Source organism: Pongo abelii, chromosome 10 (genome assembly GCF_028885655.2).
Source record: "Pongo abelii isolate AG06213 chromosome 10, NHGRI_mPonAbe1-v2.0_pri, whole genome shotgun sequence".
NCBI classification, from domain to species: domain Eukaryota; kingdom Metazoa; phylum Chordata; class Mammalia; order Primates; family Hominidae; genus Pongo; species Pongo abelii.
In genome coordinates, this window is record NC_071995.2 from 37,272,528 (window position 1) to 37,290,937 (window position 18,410).

At 39.9% G+C, this 18,410-nt stretch overlaps 1 protein-coding gene across 3 annotated transcripts in view; it reads left to right on the plus strand.

Annotated features, from left to right (window-relative positions):
- REDIC1 (regulator of DNA class I crossover intermediates 1) overlaps positions 1–18,410 on the plus strand; it is a 94,905-nt gene that overhangs the window by 41,812 nt on the left and 34,683 nt on the right. For all 3 annotated transcript variants that reach the window (XM_002823103.5, XM_054527117.1, XM_054527118.1), the window contains 2 exons: positions 16,934–17,463; positions 17,738–17,807. In XM_002823103.5, the coding sequence (XP_002823149.2) occupies positions 16,934–17,463; positions 17,738–17,807 (600 nt within the window). The remainder of the gene's footprint in view (positions 1–16,933; positions 17,464–17,737; positions 17,808–18,410) is intronic.

An 18,410-nucleotide genomic window follows, 5' to 3' on the forward strand; every position in this document is an offset into this window, starting at 1 on the left:
CACATCCCTTGTAAGTTGGATTCCTAGGTATTTTGTTCTCTTTGAAGCAATTGTGAATGGGAGTTCACTCATGAGTTGGCTGTTTGTCTGTTATTGGTGTATAAGAATGCTTGTGATTTTTGCACACTGATTTTATATCCTGAGACTTTGCTGAAGTTGCCTATCAGCTTAAGGAGATTTTGGGCTGAGACAATGGGGTTTTCTAGATATAAAATCATGTCATCTGCAAACAGGGACAATTTGACTTCCTCTTTTCCTAATTGATTACCCTTTATTTCCTTCTCCTGCCTAATTGCCCTGGCCAGAACTTCCAACACTGTGTTGAATAGGAGTGGTTAGAGAGGGCATCCCTGTCCTGTGCCAGTTTTCAAAGGGAATGCTTCCAGTTTTTGCCCATTCAGTATGATATTGGCTGTGGGTTTGTCATAGATAGCTCTTATTATTTTGAGATACATCCCATCAATACCTAATTTATTGAGAACTTTTAGCATGAAGCGTTGTTGAATTTTGTCAAAGGCCTTTTCTGTATCTATTGAGATAATCATGTGGCTTTTGTTGTTTATATGCTGGATTACGTTTATTGATTTGCATATGTTGAACCAGCCTTGCATCCCAGGGATGAAGCCCACTTGATCATGGTGGATAAGCTTTTTGATATGCTGCTGGATTCAGTTTGCCAGTATTTTATTGAGGATTTTTGCATCGATGTTCATCAGGAATATTGGTCTAAAGTTCTCTTTTTTGGTTGTGTCTCTGCCAGGCTTTGGTATCAGGATGATGCTGGCCTCATAAAACGAGTTAGGGAGGATTCCCTCTTTTTCTACTGATTGGAATAGTTTCAGAAGAAATGGGACCAGCTCCTCCTTGTACCTGTGGTAGAATTCGGCTGTGAATCCATCTGGTCCTGGACTTTTTTTGGTTGGTAAGCTATTAATTATTGCCTCAATTTCAGAGCCTGTCATTGGTCTATTCAGAGATTCAACTTCTTCCTGGTTTAGTCTTGGGAGAGTGTATGTGTCAAGGAATTTATCCTTTTCTTCTAGATTTTCTAGTTAATTTGCGTAGAGTTGTTTATAGTATTCTCTGATGGTAGTTTGTATTTCTGTGGGATTTGTGGTGATTTCCCCTTTATCATTTTTTATTGCATCTATTTGATTCTTCTCTCTTTTCTTCTTTATTAGTCTTGCTAGTGGTCTATCAATTTTGTTTATCTTTTCAAAAAACCAGCTCCTGGATTCATTGATATTTTGAAGGGTTTTTTGCATCTCTATTTCCTTCAGTTCTGCTCTGATCTTAGTTATTTCTTGCCTTCTTCTAGCTTTTGAATGTGTTTGCTCTTGCTTCTCTAGTTCTTTTAATTGTGATGTTAGGGTGTCGATTTTAGATCTTTCCTGCTTTCTGTTGTGGGCATTTAGTGCTATAAATTTCCATCTACACACTGCTTTGAATGTGTCCCAGAGATTCTGGTATGTTGTGTCTTTGTTCTCATTGGTTTCAAAGAATATCTTTATTTCTGCCTTCATTTCTTTATGTACCCAGTAGTCATTCAGGAGCAGGTTGTTCAACTTCCATGTAGTTGAGCAGTTTTGAGTGAGTTTCTTAATCCTGAATTCTAGTTTGATTGCACTGTCATCTGAGAGACAGTTGGTTATAATTTCTGTTCTTTTACATTTGCTGAGGAGTGCTTTACTTCCAACTATGTGGTCAATTTTGGAATAAGTGTGGTGTGGTGCTGAGAAGAATGTATATTCTGTTGATTTGGGGTGGAGAGTTCTGTAGATGTCTATTAGGTCCACTTGGTGCAGAGCTGAGTTCAATTCCTGGATATCCTTGTTAACTTTCTGTCTCATTGATGTGTCTAATGTTGACAGTAGGGTGTTAAAGTCTCCCATTATTATTGTGCGGGAGTCTAAGTCTCTTTCTAGGTCTCTAAGGACTTGCTTTATGAATCTGGGTGCTCCGGTATTGGATGCATATATATTTAGGATAGTTAGCTCTTCTTGTTGAATTGATTCCTTTACCATTATGTAATGGCCTTGTTTGTCTCTTTTGATCTTTGTTGGTTTAAAGTCTGTTTTATCAGAGACTAGGATTGCAACTCCTGCCTTTTTTTGTTTTCCATTTGCTTGGTAGATCTTCCTCCATCCCTTTATTTTGAGCCTATGTGTGTCTCTGCACATGAGATGGGTTTCCTGGATACAGCACACTGATGGGTCTTGACTCTATCCAATTTTCCAGTCTGTGTCTTTTAATTGGAACATTTAGCCCATTTACGTTTAAGGTTAATATTTTTATGTGTGAATTTGATCCTGTCATTATGATGTTAGCTGGTTATTTTGCTTGTTAGTTTATGCAGTTTCTTCATAGCCTCAATGGTCTTTACAATTTGGTATGTTTTTGCAGTGTCTGGTACCGGTTGTTCCTTTCCATGTTTAGTGCTTCCTTCATGAGCTCTTTTAGGGCAGGCCTGGTGGTGACAACATCTCCCAGCATTTGCTTGTCGGTAAAGTATTTTATTTCTCCTTCATTTATGAAGCTTAGTTTGGCTGGATATGAAATTCTGGGTTGAAAATTCTTTTCTTTAAGAATGTTGAATATTGGCCCCCACTCTCTTCTGGCTTGTAGAGTTTCTGCAGAGATCAGCTGTTAGTCTGATGGGCTTCCCTTTGTGGGTAACCCGACCTTTCTCTCTGGCTGCCCTTAACATTTTTTCCTTCATTTCAACTTTGGTGAATCTGACAATTATGTGTCTTGGAGTTGCTCTTCCTGAGGAGTATCTTTGTGGCGTTCTCTGTTGAATGTTGCCCTGCCTTGCTAGATTGGGAAAGTTCTCCTGGATAGTATCCTGCAGAGTGTTTTCCAACTTGGTTCCATTCTCCCCATCACTTTCAGGTACACCAGTCAGACATAGATTTGGTCTTTTCACGTAGTCCCATATTTCTTGGAGGCTTTGTTCATTTCTTTTTATTCTTTTTTCTCTGAACTTCTCTTCTTGCTTCATTTCATTCATTTGATCTTCCATCACCGACACCCTTTCTTCCAGTTGATCGAATCAGCTACTGAGGCTCGTGCATTCATCACGCAGTTCTCATGCCTTCGTTTTCAGCTCCATCAGGTCCTTTAAGGACTTCTCTGCATTGGTTATTCTAGTTAGCCATTCATCTAATTTTTTTTCAAGGTTTTTAACTTCTTTGCCATGGGTTCGAACTTCCTCCTTTAGCTTGGAGTAGTTTGATCGTCTGAAGCCTTCTTCTCTCAACTCATCAAAGTCATTCTCCGTCCAGCTTTGTTCCATTTCTGGTGAGTAGCTGCGTTCCTTTGGAGGAGGAGAGACGCTCTGATTTTTAGAGTTTCCAGTTTTTCTGCTCTGTTTTTTCCCCATCTTTGTGGTTTTATCTACCTTTGGTCTTTGATGATGGTGACGTACAGATGGGGTTTTGGTGTTGATGTCCTTTCTATTTGTTAGTTTTCCTGCTAACAGTCAAGACCCTCAGCTGCAGGTCTGTTGGAGTTTGCTGGAGGTCCACTCCAGACCCTGTTTGCCTGGTTATCAGCAGCGGAGGCTGCAGAACAGCGAATATTCCTGAACAGTAAATGTTGCTGCCTGTTCGTTCCTCTGGAAGTTTTTTCTCAGAGGAGTACCCGGCCGTGTGAGGTGTCAGTCTGCCCCTACTGGTGGGTGCATCCCAGTCAGGCTACTTGGGCATCAGGTACCCACTTGAGGGCGCAGTCTGTCCATTCTCAGATCTCCAGCTGCGTGCTGGGAGAACCACTGCTCTCTTCAAAGCTATCAGACAGGGACATTTAAGTGTGCAGAGAATTCTGCTGCCTTTTGTTTGGCTATGCCCTGCCCCCAGAGGTGGAGTCTACAGAGGCAGGCAGGCCTCCTTGAGCTGTGGTGGGCTCCACCCATTTCGAGCTTCCTGGCTGCTTTGTTTACCTACTCAAGCCTTGGCAGTGGTGGGCGCCCCTCCCCCAGCCTTGCTGCCACCTTGCAGTTTAATCTCAGACTGCTGTGCTAGCAATGAACGAGGCTTCATGGGCGTAGGACCCTCCGAGCCAGGTGTGGGATATAATTTCCTGTTGTGCTGTTTGCTAAGACCGTTGGAAAAGTGCAGTATTAGGGTGGGAGTGACCCGATTTTTCAGGTGCCGTCTGTTACCCTTTTCTTTGACTAGGAAGGGGAATTTCCTGATCCTTTGCACTTCCCGGGTGAGGCGTTGCCTCGTCCTGCTTCGGCTCACTCTCGGTGCACTGCACCCACTGTCGTGCATGCACTTTCCAACACTCCCCAGTGAGATGAACCTGGTACCTCAGTTGGAAATGCAGAAATCACCTGTCTTCTGCATCGCTCATGCTGGGAGCTGTAGACTGGAGCTGTTCCTATTCGGCCATCCGAGTTTTTATTTATTTATTTTTTTGAGATAGAGTCTTGCTCCGTCATCCAGGCTGGAGTGTAATGGTGGCATCTCAGCTCACTGCAACCTCTGCCTCCTGGGTGCAAGCAATTCTCGTGCCTCAGCCTCCTGAATAACTGGGACTACAGGTGCATGCCACCACACCCAGCTAATTTTTGTATTTTTAGTTCTGATGGATTTTTGCCATGTTAGCCACGCTGGTCTTGAACTCCTGACCTCAGGTGATCTGCCCACTTTGGCCTCCCAAAGTACTGGGATTAGAGGTATGAACCACCGTGCCTGACCTGTCTTTGACTTTTGACTGTTTGACTATAATGTGGTGGGAGATAAAACCTTTTTGGGTTGTATTTCTTTTGGGATCTTTTAGTTATCTGGATATCTAAATTGCTTGCTAGTCTTGAGAAGTTTTCAGCTATTATTTCATCAAATAGGTTTTCTATACCATTAAACTTTTCTTCACCTTTCGGGATGCTCAACATTTGAATATTTTGTCACTTTATGGTGTGTCATATGTCACGTCTTTCTACATTTCTTCTTCTTCTTTTTTTTAAAATTCATCTGACTGGGTTATTTTGAAAGACCTGTCTTTAAGTTCTGAAACTCTTCTGTTTGATCTAATCTGTTGATGCTCCTGATTGTATTTTTCATTTCATTCATTGACTTTTTCAGTTCCAAGACTTCTTTTTTGTGATATCTCTCTTTGTGAATTTCTCATCTATATTCTAAATTGTTTTGCTGATTTCTTTGTATTTTCTATCTGTGTTCTTTGTTATCTCACTTAGCTTCTTTTATATCATGATGTTGAATTCTTTTTCAGGTATTTCATAAATTTCTTTTTTGTTAAAATCTGTTGTTGGAGAATTATTGTGTTCTTTTGAAGGTGCCATATTTCCTTGCTTTTTCATGTTTGTGTTCTTTTATTGATATATGTGCACCAGATGTAATAGTTTCTTCTTCTGATTTTTTGGATTGGCTTTCATAGGGGAAGACTTTTTCCTGTAGGTGTATCCATAAATTTGGTTGGGTAGGACACTTGGATTTTGATTCTGGATACACGCAGTAGTGTAGTCTCTGTATAATTTCTTCAACTGTACACACTGTCAGTGGTGTCTGATTTCCTCATTGACTTAGGCCACAAAATTGTTAGAGGAGGCTGTGGTGAGATTTTTCTGGGGATGGGATGCCAGATGGGCCAGTCTTTGGGCCCCAATTGCATGCTGAGTATGCCTGTTCTTGGGTTTCTAGACAGCATGTTTAGGCGCTGGCATTGACAGATCCAGGTGGGCCAATTCTTGATCCTCCTGGCAGCTTGCTCAGGTTCTGGTTGTGGTAGTGGCAGACCAGGTGGGTGAGTAAGTCCTTGGGCCCCTATACAGTCTATGTGGTGTGGGTGATGATAGTCATGGTGGTGGGACGGACAACCCTCAGGTTTCCAGGTGGCATTTGTTGGTGATAGTGGTAGCTTTGACAGGTTGGCCTGGCTAGTCCCTAGGCCCCTGGGTGGTGTGTGTGTGGGGGTGCTGGCAGTGGTGGTAGCAGCAGGCTGGGGAAGCCCATCCTCAAGCCCTGGGAAGGAATGTGCAGATGCCAGCTGTGGTGGATGGATGGGGCAATCTCCAGGCCTCTGGATGGGTAGATGCCACACTGGTGGCAGGTTTTCTGGGTCTGTTGTTAGACTCAGGTGGTGTGCACACGTACCTGGGGCAACTGATGGAGTAAGATGATCCCCAGACCCCCAGGAGGTATGCTTGGGCAGTGGGGGCTAGTGCTAGGTGAGGCAGGCCTCTTCTTAAGTCCTTACAGTGGTGTACATGGGCACAGGCTATGGTGCGTGGGGCAGGACAAGCCCCAGGACTCTGGAAGGCATACAAGTGGCACTGGTGGTGGCAGGTGGTGTGGGGCTGTTATTAAGCCCCCTGGTGGTGTATGTGTGTGCATCAGGGGTGGCTGATGGGGCAAGAGAATTCCTGGGGCCTCAAGCATCATGCTTGGACTTGGCAGATGCAGGGGTGTGTGGAAGGGGTGGTGCCAGGCTGGGTGGGCCTGTCCTCAGGTCCCCTGATGGTGCATGGGTGTAGGCTGTAGTGAACAGGGCAGGCTGGTCCCCAGTGTTTGAGCAGTGTGCCTCGGTAGCAGTGGCAGTAGAGGCAGTGGGTGGGGAAAGCCTGTCCTCAGGGGCATGCAAGTGTGAGGTGGCTCTGCTGCTAGTGGGAGGCAGTTTCTATCTTTGGTAGCTGCCTGAGGCAGGCAGATTTCAGGCTCTGGGTAGAGCATGCTTTGAGAATTGGCAGTGGCAGTTGACAGGGAGAACCTATCTTCAGCGCATGCACAAGTGTGTGGCCACCCTGTCACTGGGGGCAGCTATAAGTGATAGCAGTCCCAGGCCGGTAGGCTTCTGTCTCTGGGGAGCACATGCTGTGGCACCCTTTGTACCAGGGGTAGTCTTCCTGGTGTGCTACACCACCTTTTCCCTAGTGTGCAGGACACTGTGGGCTAAAGTACTGGGGGGCTGTGCTGATCCACAGGGTCCAACTGGTGTCTTACTGCAGCACCCATCTCGGTGGACATGGGAAAATGTCAGTGGGGCTCTGGGGATATGTAGATGCAAGGGTTTTTGGCCCCTGGGGCAGGATACCATCTGTTGGGGCCTGGGCTATCAAATCATACTCTGAAGGAGTAGCTTCGGATTTGGGGTTTGTGTGGGACCTGGCATTAACTCCCTTACTAGAGCAGTGCCACCTCAGGGACTTTGGGGACCTTCCCATTCCATTCTCAGAGCCCATGAGGGTTGAGGGACTCTAATGTGGCCAGGATTATAGGAGTCTGTGATGAGAATGTGGACTGCTGGGGATCTCTCATTTAACCTTTTCCCACACTGGGGAGCTTCTCCTGGCTCTGCTATTGTAGGGAGGCTAGGCCATCTGCCTAGCCTCCCTCTCCTTCTGTGCCCCAGGTGTTTCCTGTCACTTCTATGTTGAATTCCAGTGTGTTCTCTTTCATATTCTCTTTGAAGTGTAACTATCTACTGACTACTTTGATTCTTTGTGGAAAAGTGTCCTATGCCTCTAGGTCAGCCATCTTGAAACTATCCTCCAATTTTTAAATTTTATTAGTTAGTAGGGTCGGTCTGACCCCTGTTATTTCATTTTAGTCAGATGGAGATCCTGAAATTCATTCTTCAGGAAATTCATTCAGGAGTCAGACTGCTGTTTTCCAAGGCAAAATGTCAATTTTACTTTTGTGCTCAGAACATGTATTTCAATGATTTCTTATTGCTCTTTTCAAAAGCAAGGCTCTGCATAGTCTGGGCCCTTTTGTACTTTATAGCCCTAGGTCATAAGTTTTCTTTCACTGATTCTATTCCAGCTTTACCCCTCTTCTGTTTCTCAAACATGCTGCAAATTTTGCATTTCTACTGATTATGCAGTTTGCCTATTCCTGTTTTCATGTATCTAACCATTCTGTATCTTTAGCGTATTTATCACTTCCTTACTCTAGTGACTTTCTTGACCCAACTATCTGAAACACGACCTCCAACACAAGGCATCCCATCATGTGATCTGGTAGTATTTGTAATTATCTTTTATATTTATTTACTTCTCTATTTCTTATCCACTGTATTTGTTAGTGGTTCATTGTCTTTTATTTGTTTATTATCATCCTTCACTAGACTATAACCTCTGTTGTCTCCCTACTACGTAGTAGACACATTAAATATTTGTTGAATACACATAAAAGGCTTATTTACGTAATGAATGTTTTTATCAAAATTTTAGTCCATAATTTTTAATGAATTTTATATTTATCTATAGGAAAACATAAATTGTTTAAAAAGTTGGACTTACTTGTCTTAATTCTTTTCAGTTTTTTAGGATAATTGCTCTCTGTCATCTCTAGAAGTAAGAATCCTTTCCAACTTTAGTTCCCAAATCAGATGCCATCTGCCTAATTTTTCTCAAGCAGAAGAATCTCTTCTTTCCTCTGTTTACTGTTTTAGCATTTGACTGTAGGATAATACCTATCACTTTGTAATTTTTTTCTTCCTCTTTTATACTGTAAATTTCTAGTTGGCAATAACTACTCTACATTTCTGTATTGTCCACATCTCTTAGTGAGTGATTCCACTGAGTCAGATGCTTAAAATACCTTTTAAAAATCATGATTTTGGAAAATGGCAGATAAGAGACAGGACTAGAATGCAGCTCCCACTTGTACAGAACAGCAGGTGAATACTCACATCATGAACTTTTACTCCAAAAAGCACTGCAGAAACATACCAGGAAAACCAAAAGAATTTAAAGACCCTTTGAAAGATGTGGCTTGCTCTGCAAACTCCATGAGACCGCCAAAAAATTCAGTTCCCAAAGTGTGAGGAGAGGGATAGCCTGCTTCCAAACGCACATCTCCACTGGGGAACCAGAAATCCAGATCAGGGGAGAAGGATTTAACCATCCCTAGAGCTGAAATGGAAGTAGGGAGCTAAGCAAAATATAAAAGTGGAAGAAGCAGCTGGAAGAGCCCTGTAGACACTCCTGGTCCCCAGCTTGAGCCCAGGGAAGCCATCCCTGGCCTTCTCTCACAGGGGTCCTTGGGGAAGGTACCCAGTGGAATTGAGGAGGGGCCACAGGGTGAAAGAAGCTTCTAACCGAACTCTGTAATAATTTTGACTAAGCATGAATTTTCATGGGCAGAATCTTGGTGGCAGGGTGCGAATGGGAAATGCAGATATGAGTGCAGAAGCTGCAGCCAACAGTGTGGGTAGACAGGGAGGGGCAAGGCCTGGGAGCCCTGCTTGCTTTCTTAGTGGGGAGGCTCATAGCCTGGGGCAAGATCTCAGCACTGTGTGCCCATTGCCTGGATGTAAACTTGGCACTGTTGGTGCGCATGGTGAGAGTGAGACAGGCTTTACTCGCTGCGTGGGAGCTGAGAGAAGCCTGTCACCAGAGGCTTTCTCTCAGTGATGGACTGTATGATGCAGCAGAGGTAGCCATAATCCTCTGTGGAACATAACTTCATTGGCCTGCGAACCACCCCCATCCCCCACAGTGGCTGCAGCAAGCACTGCCTAAGTAGGGTCTGAGCACAGACCTTTCTAACTCTGCCCTTACCTGATTTTTTTTTTTTTTTTCCTGCTTTGGTAGCCAAAGACAAAAGACATAAACTCTTGGGAACTCTATGGCCCCACCTATTGCTTGAGAAACCTGAAAATTTATCCTGGCCAATGTAGGGCAAACTTGCATACCCCTTCTACTACCACAGGTGGTGCTCTCTTGAAAGTGCCACCTCTGGGCTGGAGTCCAGCCAACTCAGTCCATTACAGCAACTCAGAACAAGCCTGCTCCAAAGAAGGAGAAAACAACAGCTAATTCTACCACGTGCAACATCCTGCCTATCCGGAGGTCCTGAGTCTGTTCAAGTGACAACTTCACTGCTAGTATAAGCAGCGTTTGAGAAAACCAGTGCACTAAACAAAACTACAACCAAGGACTCCCACAGAGTCCACATCACTCCCCTGCCACCTCCATTGGAGCAGGTGCTGGTATCCACGGCTGGGAGACCTGAAGGTGGATCACCTCATCACATCACAGGACTCTTTGTAGACATTCCCCAGCACCAACCTGGAGCCTGATAGCCTCACTGGGGGGCTAGACCCAATCACTGCAGTCTGGCTCATGTGCAGCCCCACCCATAGGGGAACGGGGAGAGCACCACATCATAGGATCACCCTGTGGGACAAAAGAATCTGAACAGCAGCCCCTGTGTTCCAGATCCTTTCCACTGAGACAGTCCATCCAAATGAGAAGGAACCAGAAAAGTAATTCTGGTACTATGACAAAACAAGTTTCTGTAACACCCCCAAAAGACCACACTAGTTCTCCAGCAATGGATCCAAACCAAGAAGAAATCTCTGAATTGCCAGATAAAGAATTCAGAAGGTTGATTAGTATGCTACTCAAGGAGGTACTAGAAAAAGGAGAACACCAACTTAAGGAAATAAAAAAAAAAAACCAGATATGGATGAAAAGGTCTTCAGAGAAATAGATGTCATAAAGAAAAAACAATCAAAACTTCTGTAAGTGAAAGATGCACTTAGAGAAATACAAAATACACTGGAAAGTTTCAACAATAGAATCGAATAAGTAGAAGAAAGAACTTGAGTTTGAAGACAAGGCTTTCAAATTGACTCAAGCCAGTGAAGACAAAGAAAAACTAATTAATAAAAAATGAATGAACAAAGCCTTCAAGAAATTTGGGATTATGTTAAATAACCAAACATAAGAATAATCAGTGTTCCTGAGTAAGAAGAGAAATCTAAAAGTTTGGAAAACTTATTTGAGGGAATAATCGAGGATAACTTCCCTAGTCTTACTAGAGATCTAGATATTCAAATACAAGAAGCTCAAAGAACACCCAGGAAATTCATCACAAAAAGATGATCACATAGGTACATAGTTATCAAGTTATCTAAAGTCAAGACAAAGCAAAGAATTTTTAAGAACTGTGAGGCAAAAGCATCAGGTAACCTACAAAGGAAAACCTATAAGATTAACAAGAGATTTCTCAGCAGAAACCCTACAAACCAGAAGAAATTGGGACCCTATCTTTAGCCTCCTTAAACAAAATAATATCAGCCAAGGATTTTGTATCCATTGAAACTAAGCTTCATAATGTGAGATAAAGTATTTTTCAGACAAACATGCTGAGAGAATTCACCACTACCAAGCCAGCACTACAAGAAATGCTAAAAGGAGTTCTAAATTTTGAAATAAAACCTTGAAATACACCAAAATAGAACCTCCTTAAAGCATAAATCTCACAGGGCTTGTAAAACAATAACACAATGGAAAAAAAAACACCAAGATATCCAGGCAACAACTAACATGATGAACAGAAAAGTACTTCACATGTCAATACTAACATTGAATATAAATGGCCTAAATGCTTCACTTAAAAGATACAGAATGTCAGAATGAATAAAAATCCATCCATCAAGTATCTGTTGTCTTCAAGAGACTTATGTAACACATAAGAATTCACATAAACTTAAGGTGAAGAGGTGGAAAAAGATATTCCATGCAAACAGAAACCAAAAGCAAGCAGGCGTAGCTATTCTTATATCATACAAAACAGACTTTAAAGCAAAAACAGTTAAAAAAGACAAAGAAGGATGTTATATAATGATAAAAGGATTAGTACAACAGGAAAATATCACAATCCTAAATACACATGCACCTAACACAGGAGCTCCCAAATTTATAAAACAATTACTATTAGACCTAAGAAATGAGATAGATGGCAAATAATAGTGGGGGATTTCAGTACCCCACTGACAACATTAGAGAGGTCATCAAGACAGAAAGTCAACAAAGAAACAATAGGCTTAAACTGTACCCTAGAACAAATGCACTTAACAGATATTTACAGAATATCGTACCCAAAAACTGCAGAATATACATTCTTTTCATCAGCACATGGAACATTCTCCAAGATAGACCATATGATAGGCTGCAAAACAAGTCACAATAAATTTAAGAAAACAAATTATATCAAGTACTCTCTCAGATCACAGTGGGATAAAATTGGAAATCAACTCCAGAAGGAACCCTGAAAACTGTACAAATACATGGAAATTAAATAATCTGCTCCTAAATGGTCTTTGGGTCAACAATGAAATCAAGACGGAAATCTAAACATTCTTTGAACTGAACAGTAGTAGTGACATAATCTATCAAAACCTCTGGAATATGGCAAAAGTGGTGCTAAGAGGAAAGTTAATAGCATTAAATGCCTACATCAAAAAGTCTGGAAGTGCACAAATAGACAATCTAAGGTCACACCTCAAGGAACTAGAGAAACAAGAACAAACCAAGCCCAAACCCAGCAGAAGAAAAGAAATATAAAGATCAGAGCAGAACTAAGTGAAATTGAAACAAACAGAAAAAACAATACAAAAGATAAATGAAATGAAAAGCTGGTTCTTTGAAAAGATAAAATTGATGGACCATTAGCAAGATTAACAAAGAATAGAGAAGACCCAAATAAGCTCAATTAGAAACAAAATGGGAGATATTATAACTGATACTACAGAAATACAAACAATTATTCAAGGCTACTATGAACACCTTTACACATACAAATTAGAAAACCTGCAGGAGATTGATAAATTCCTAGAAATATACAACCCTCCTAGATCAAACCAGGAAGAAACAGAAACTCTGAACAGACCAATGACAAGTAGTGAGACTGAAACGGCAATTTTAAAACTTGCCAACAACAAAAAAGTCCGGATGGATTTTTTGTTGATGGATTTTTTGTGATGGATTCACAGCTGAATTTTATCAGCCATTCAAAGAAGAATTGGTACCAATCCTACTGAAAACTATTCCAAAAGATAAAGAGAGAATCCTCCCTAAATCATTCTATGAAGCCAGTATCACCCTAATACCAAAACCAGGAAAAGGCATAACAAAAAAAAAAAAACAAAAAATTACAGACCAATATTCCTGATGAACATAGATGCAAAATTCCTCAACAAAATACTAGCTAACTGAATCCAACAGCATATCAAGATAATACATCATGATCAAGTGAGTTTCATACCAGGGATACAGGGATGGTTTAACATACATAAGTCAATAAATATCATACACTACATAAACAGAATTAAAAACTAGAATTATATGATCATTTCAATAGATGTAGAAAAACCATTTTACAAAATCTAGCATCACTTTATGTTTAAAACCCTCAGCAAAATCAGCATAAAAGGGACATACCTTAAGATAATAAAAGCCATCTATGACAAACCCACAGCCAGCATTATACTGAATGGGGGAAAGTTGAAAGCATTCCCTCCCAGAACTGGAACAAGACAAGGATGCCCACTTTCACCACTTCTATTCGACATAGTACTGGAAGTCCTAGCCAGAGCAATCAGACAAGAGTTCACCACTTCTATTCTACATAGTACTGGAGTCCTAACCAGAGCAATCAGACAAGGGTTCACCACTTCTATTCTACACAGTACTGGAGTCCTAACCAGAGCAATCAGACAAGAGAAGGAAATAAAGGGCATCCAAATAGATAAAGAGGAACTCAAACTGTTGCTGTTCACCAATGACATAATAGTATACCTAGAAAACCCTAAGGACTCATCCAAAAAGCTCCTAGATCTGATAAATTGACTCAGTAAAGTTTCAGGGTACAAAATCAATGTTCACAATGCAGTAGAACTGCTATACATCAACACTGAATAAGCTGAGAATCAAATCAAGAACTCAACCCCTTTTACAACAGCTGCAAAAAATAAAATACTTAGTAATATACCTAACCAAGGAGGTGAAAGATCTCTACAAGAAAAACTAGAAACACTTCTTAAAGAAATCATAGATGACACAAACAAATGGAAACACATCCCATGCTCATGGATGTGCAGAATTAATATTGTAAAAATGACCATACTGCCAAAAGCAATCTATAAATTCAATGCAATTCCCATCAACATACTAATATCATTCTTCGCAGAACTAGAAAAAATATCCTAAAATTCATATGCACCCCAAAAACCCCACAGAGCCAAAGGAAGACTAAGCAAAAAGAACAAAATCTGGAGGCATCACATTACCTGACTTCAAACTATACTACAGGGCTATGCTTACCAAAACAGCATGGCACTGGTATAAATATAGGTATGTGGACAGATGGAACAGAATAGAGAACCCAGAAATAAAGCCAAATACTTAAAGTCAACTGATCTTTGACAAAGCAAACCAAAACATAAAATGGGGAAAGAACACCCTATTCAACAAATGGTGCTGGGATAGTTGGCAAGCCACATGTAGTATGAAACTGGATCCTCATCTCTCACCTTATATAAAAATCAACTCAAGATTGATAAAAAACTTTAAGACATGAAGCCATACAAATTCTAGAAGATAACATCGGAAAAACTCTTTTAGACATTGGCTTAAGTGAAGAGTTCATGACCAAGAACCAAAAGCAAATGCAACAAAAACAAAAATAAACAAATGGAACCTAATTAAAATTAAAATCTACACAGCAAAAGAAATAATCAGCAAAGTAAACAGACAACCCAGAAAGTGGGAGAAAATCTTCCCAAACTATGCATCTGAGAAAGGACTAATATCCAGAATCTACAAGGAACTTGAATCAGTAAGAAAAAAACAAGTAATCCCATCAAAAAATGGGCTAAGTACATGAATAGACAATTTGCAAAAGAAGATATACAAATGGTCAACAGACATGAAAAAATGCTCAACATCGCTAAAGATGGAGGAAATGCAAATCAAAACCACAATGCAATAACCACCTTACTCCTACAAGAATGGTCATAATTAAAAAACAAAAAAATAGTAGATGTTGGCATGGATGTGGTGAAAAGGGAATACTTTTACACTGCTGGTGGGTATGTAAACTAGTACAACCACTATGGAAAACAGTATGGAGACTCCTTAAAGAACTAAAAGTGGAACTACCATTTGATCCAGCAATCCCACTACTGGGTTTCTACCCAGAGGAAAATCAGTCAGTATGTGAAAAAGACACTTGCACGTGCATGTTTATAGCAGCACAATTCACAACTGCAAAAATATGGAACCAGCCTAAATGCCTATCAACCAATGAGTGGGTGAAGAAAATACACACACACACACACACACACACACACACACACACACTCTCACACACTCACACTCCATGGAATACTACTCAGCCGTAAAAAGGAATGAAATTATGGCATTCACAGCAACCTGGATGGAGTTGGAAACCATTATTCTAACTGAAGTAACTCAGGAATGGAAAACCAAACATTGTTATGTTCTCACTTATAAGTGGGAGCTAAGCTTTGAGGACACAAAGGCATAAGATTGATATAATGGACCGGGCGTGGTGGCCCACACTTATAATCCCAGCACTTTGAGAGGCTGAAGTAGGTGGATCACCTGAGGTCAGGAGTTTGAGACCAGCCTGGCTAACATGGTAAAACCCTGTCTCTACTAAAAACACAAAAGTCAGCCGGGTGTGGTGGCACACACCTGTAATCCCAGCTTTTCAGGAGGCTGAGGCAGGAGAATTGCTTGAACCCAGGAAGCAGAGGTTGCAGTGGGCCAAGATTGCACTACTGCACTCCAGCCTGAATGAAAAGAACAAAACTCCGTCACACACACACACAAAAAAGATTGATATAATGGATTCTGGGGACTCTGGGGGAGGGTGGGGGAGGGATGAGGGATAAAAGACTATACATTGGGTACAGTGTACACTGCTTGGGTAATGGCTGCACCAAAATCTCAGAAATCACCACTAAAGAACTTGTTCATGTAACCAAACATACCTGTTTCCCAAGAACTATTGAAAGAATAATAAAAAAAGATTTACATTTATATTGTGCTTAATATCTTATAAAGTGCATTTACCTCTATTCTTTTATGTAGAGTAACAGATATTTTCCTCATGTTAATGGTGTATATTAGTGCATACTATATACTGTGTCTTTTGGTATAGCAAAATAACATCATTCTGTCTAAAACACCAATAAGGCCCTCATTGAGAAACAACTTAGGATCATGAGCTGTGAACATTCATGGGTAAAACATTAATCTCTCTCTTTAACAACAAGCTGAGCTCTTTTATCTCTCTATTGCCAGTATATGGCCTAGTACCTGGAACAGAGTAGGTGATCATCAAATATTTGATAAATAACTTAAAAATAGTTATTAGAGTTTTAGCAATCTGTGTTTTTTTTCCCTAATTTTTTTGATACCTCCAACCTCAGGAATAACTCACTTCCAAATAAATCTGTAGTCACTGAGAATAAAATAAGAAACATCTTGATTTGTAATTATTTTCCACTATAGCTTTGATTCTTGTACACAAATTGGACTTAAACTAGAATTATTATTTCTGCATTAGAATAGAACTTACAAGTTATCTAATTCATCTAATTAGTTTTTATCTAATTCACCTTATCTCTTGGTTTTATTATATACACATTTGTATTTATATTGCTCTTGCTTGGGAACTTTATAATTGTTTTTATATCCATATTAGGTTGAAAAATATGTTATAATGGTCTCATAACTATTTGATTTTATGTTTTAACACTGGTGATAAATTTTCTCTGCACAGCCTTCAAAACATCTTTCTCTGGTTAAATGGAACAGCAGTGACATATAGTGGTTGTCTAGTTTATTCTTTAGATTTTATTACAGAAAATATACTATAGGTTGGTCATGTTTTAATTAAACCTCATGCTAACATTTCATGTTGTAATAAAAAACTGACCATAGATTATTTTCATAATAAGTCATTAGAAGAGCACATTAGACAAATTTTCACCCAAAGCAATATTATTTATTTAAATATAAAAAATAAAAACATAATCTAGGTAAATGTTAGTAGCAACTCAATATGTCTTCTAAGAATTGAAAGTAAGAGTTTCTAAATGCAAATAATCCATGCTTTTCTTGCTAAATATGTTTTTGTTTATCCCAAAGTCTAGGAAATAGGAATTTACTTACTAAAAGCCCTGCTGTAATTATGGATGAAGATTGTAGAAGCATGGATGAAATAAGACAGTCAGACTACATTACTGAAAAACACTCAATACAGCATATTTGGGGGAAAAATGGAAAGGAAGTTTCAAATTTTCTTGAAGATGTGAACCAGTCTACTCCTAACCTTCTATCAGAGAACTGTGACTCTTTTGTTAGTCAAAATATGATCAATGTATTAAACATAGATCAGCAAAGGATAAAGAAAATATTTAACAAGTGTGATTATGATAGTATGGGAGATACTTGTGTAGTCACTAGTTCTGATAAAAACCATGTCACTGACAGATGCATTAGAAACATTTTTACAGTTCCAGAGTTGACTTTTAGTAATTCGACTTTGAATAAAACAAGTTATCCAGAAAAATGTCAGCCAAACAAGAAGTATCAGAGAGAGTATAACAGAAATGAAAGAAATGATCTTAGTACCTCTTTTGAGAACGATTACTACCCAAGCAGCTCTGAAAGAAAAGGTTGGTATTGTACATGGAAAATGTAATTACATATTCTTTTTTTCTTTCAGTTTTAGTATATATATTTGTATATTTATACACACACGTCTATATATTTGTATGTGTGTTTATGTTTTTGGAGGAAAATGAAACAAAAAATAGAATGGCTTCCTATTATATAACATTTTGGACCAGTGGGTTTCCTCTGTACGTGTCATGTTAATATGCTTTGAATTAAAAAATGAAAATAGACTATGCTAAATTTTTAACTCAGTGCATACTTTTATTTTTTAAGGAAAACTTGAAAATGATTACCAAGAGAAGATACCACAGAAAAGTATTCAGAAATATCCAGCAAACTCTATGTAAGTTTTTAGGTGAATCTGGGGAATACAAATCAGGATCTAGTATGATGCATGATGAAGGTTGAATTGATGCAAAGTGAGGTAGGCATATTGCCATTTGAGGGTGGGCAGGCAACCTGGTCTCAAAGGAGCCTTACCAGGAGTCACAGTGTTGATAATATCACTCCAGTTGAGAGTGTGGTGCTCAAATTTGCCAGCTCCCAAATACCTTCTTATCTGAATATTAGTGTTGATTAGATTTGAGGAAATTGATTTAATGTGTCCAAGAAACTCATATCCGCCAGAATGTCAATTTATTAATTTAAAGTAATAAATAGAAAGGGAACATGTATAGGAAGTCTTATTGACATGAAAAGGCATATTTTCTTACTTTCAAACAGCTCTCAGTGGGAAGGCTGCTTGCTTGATTAGTATAGAATCACTACAGGGAGTGATAGAATTCAGATGTTAGTGGCATAAGCAAGCATATCAGCAGTTTATAGGACAGCGTACATTTTAGGGATAGAGCACTCTTATTGCCAACATTTACCTCTCAGAGACTCCATGTTTTCTCTATGTTCAAGATTACAATCTCCTCTACCCATACATTGAAAACAATTATGT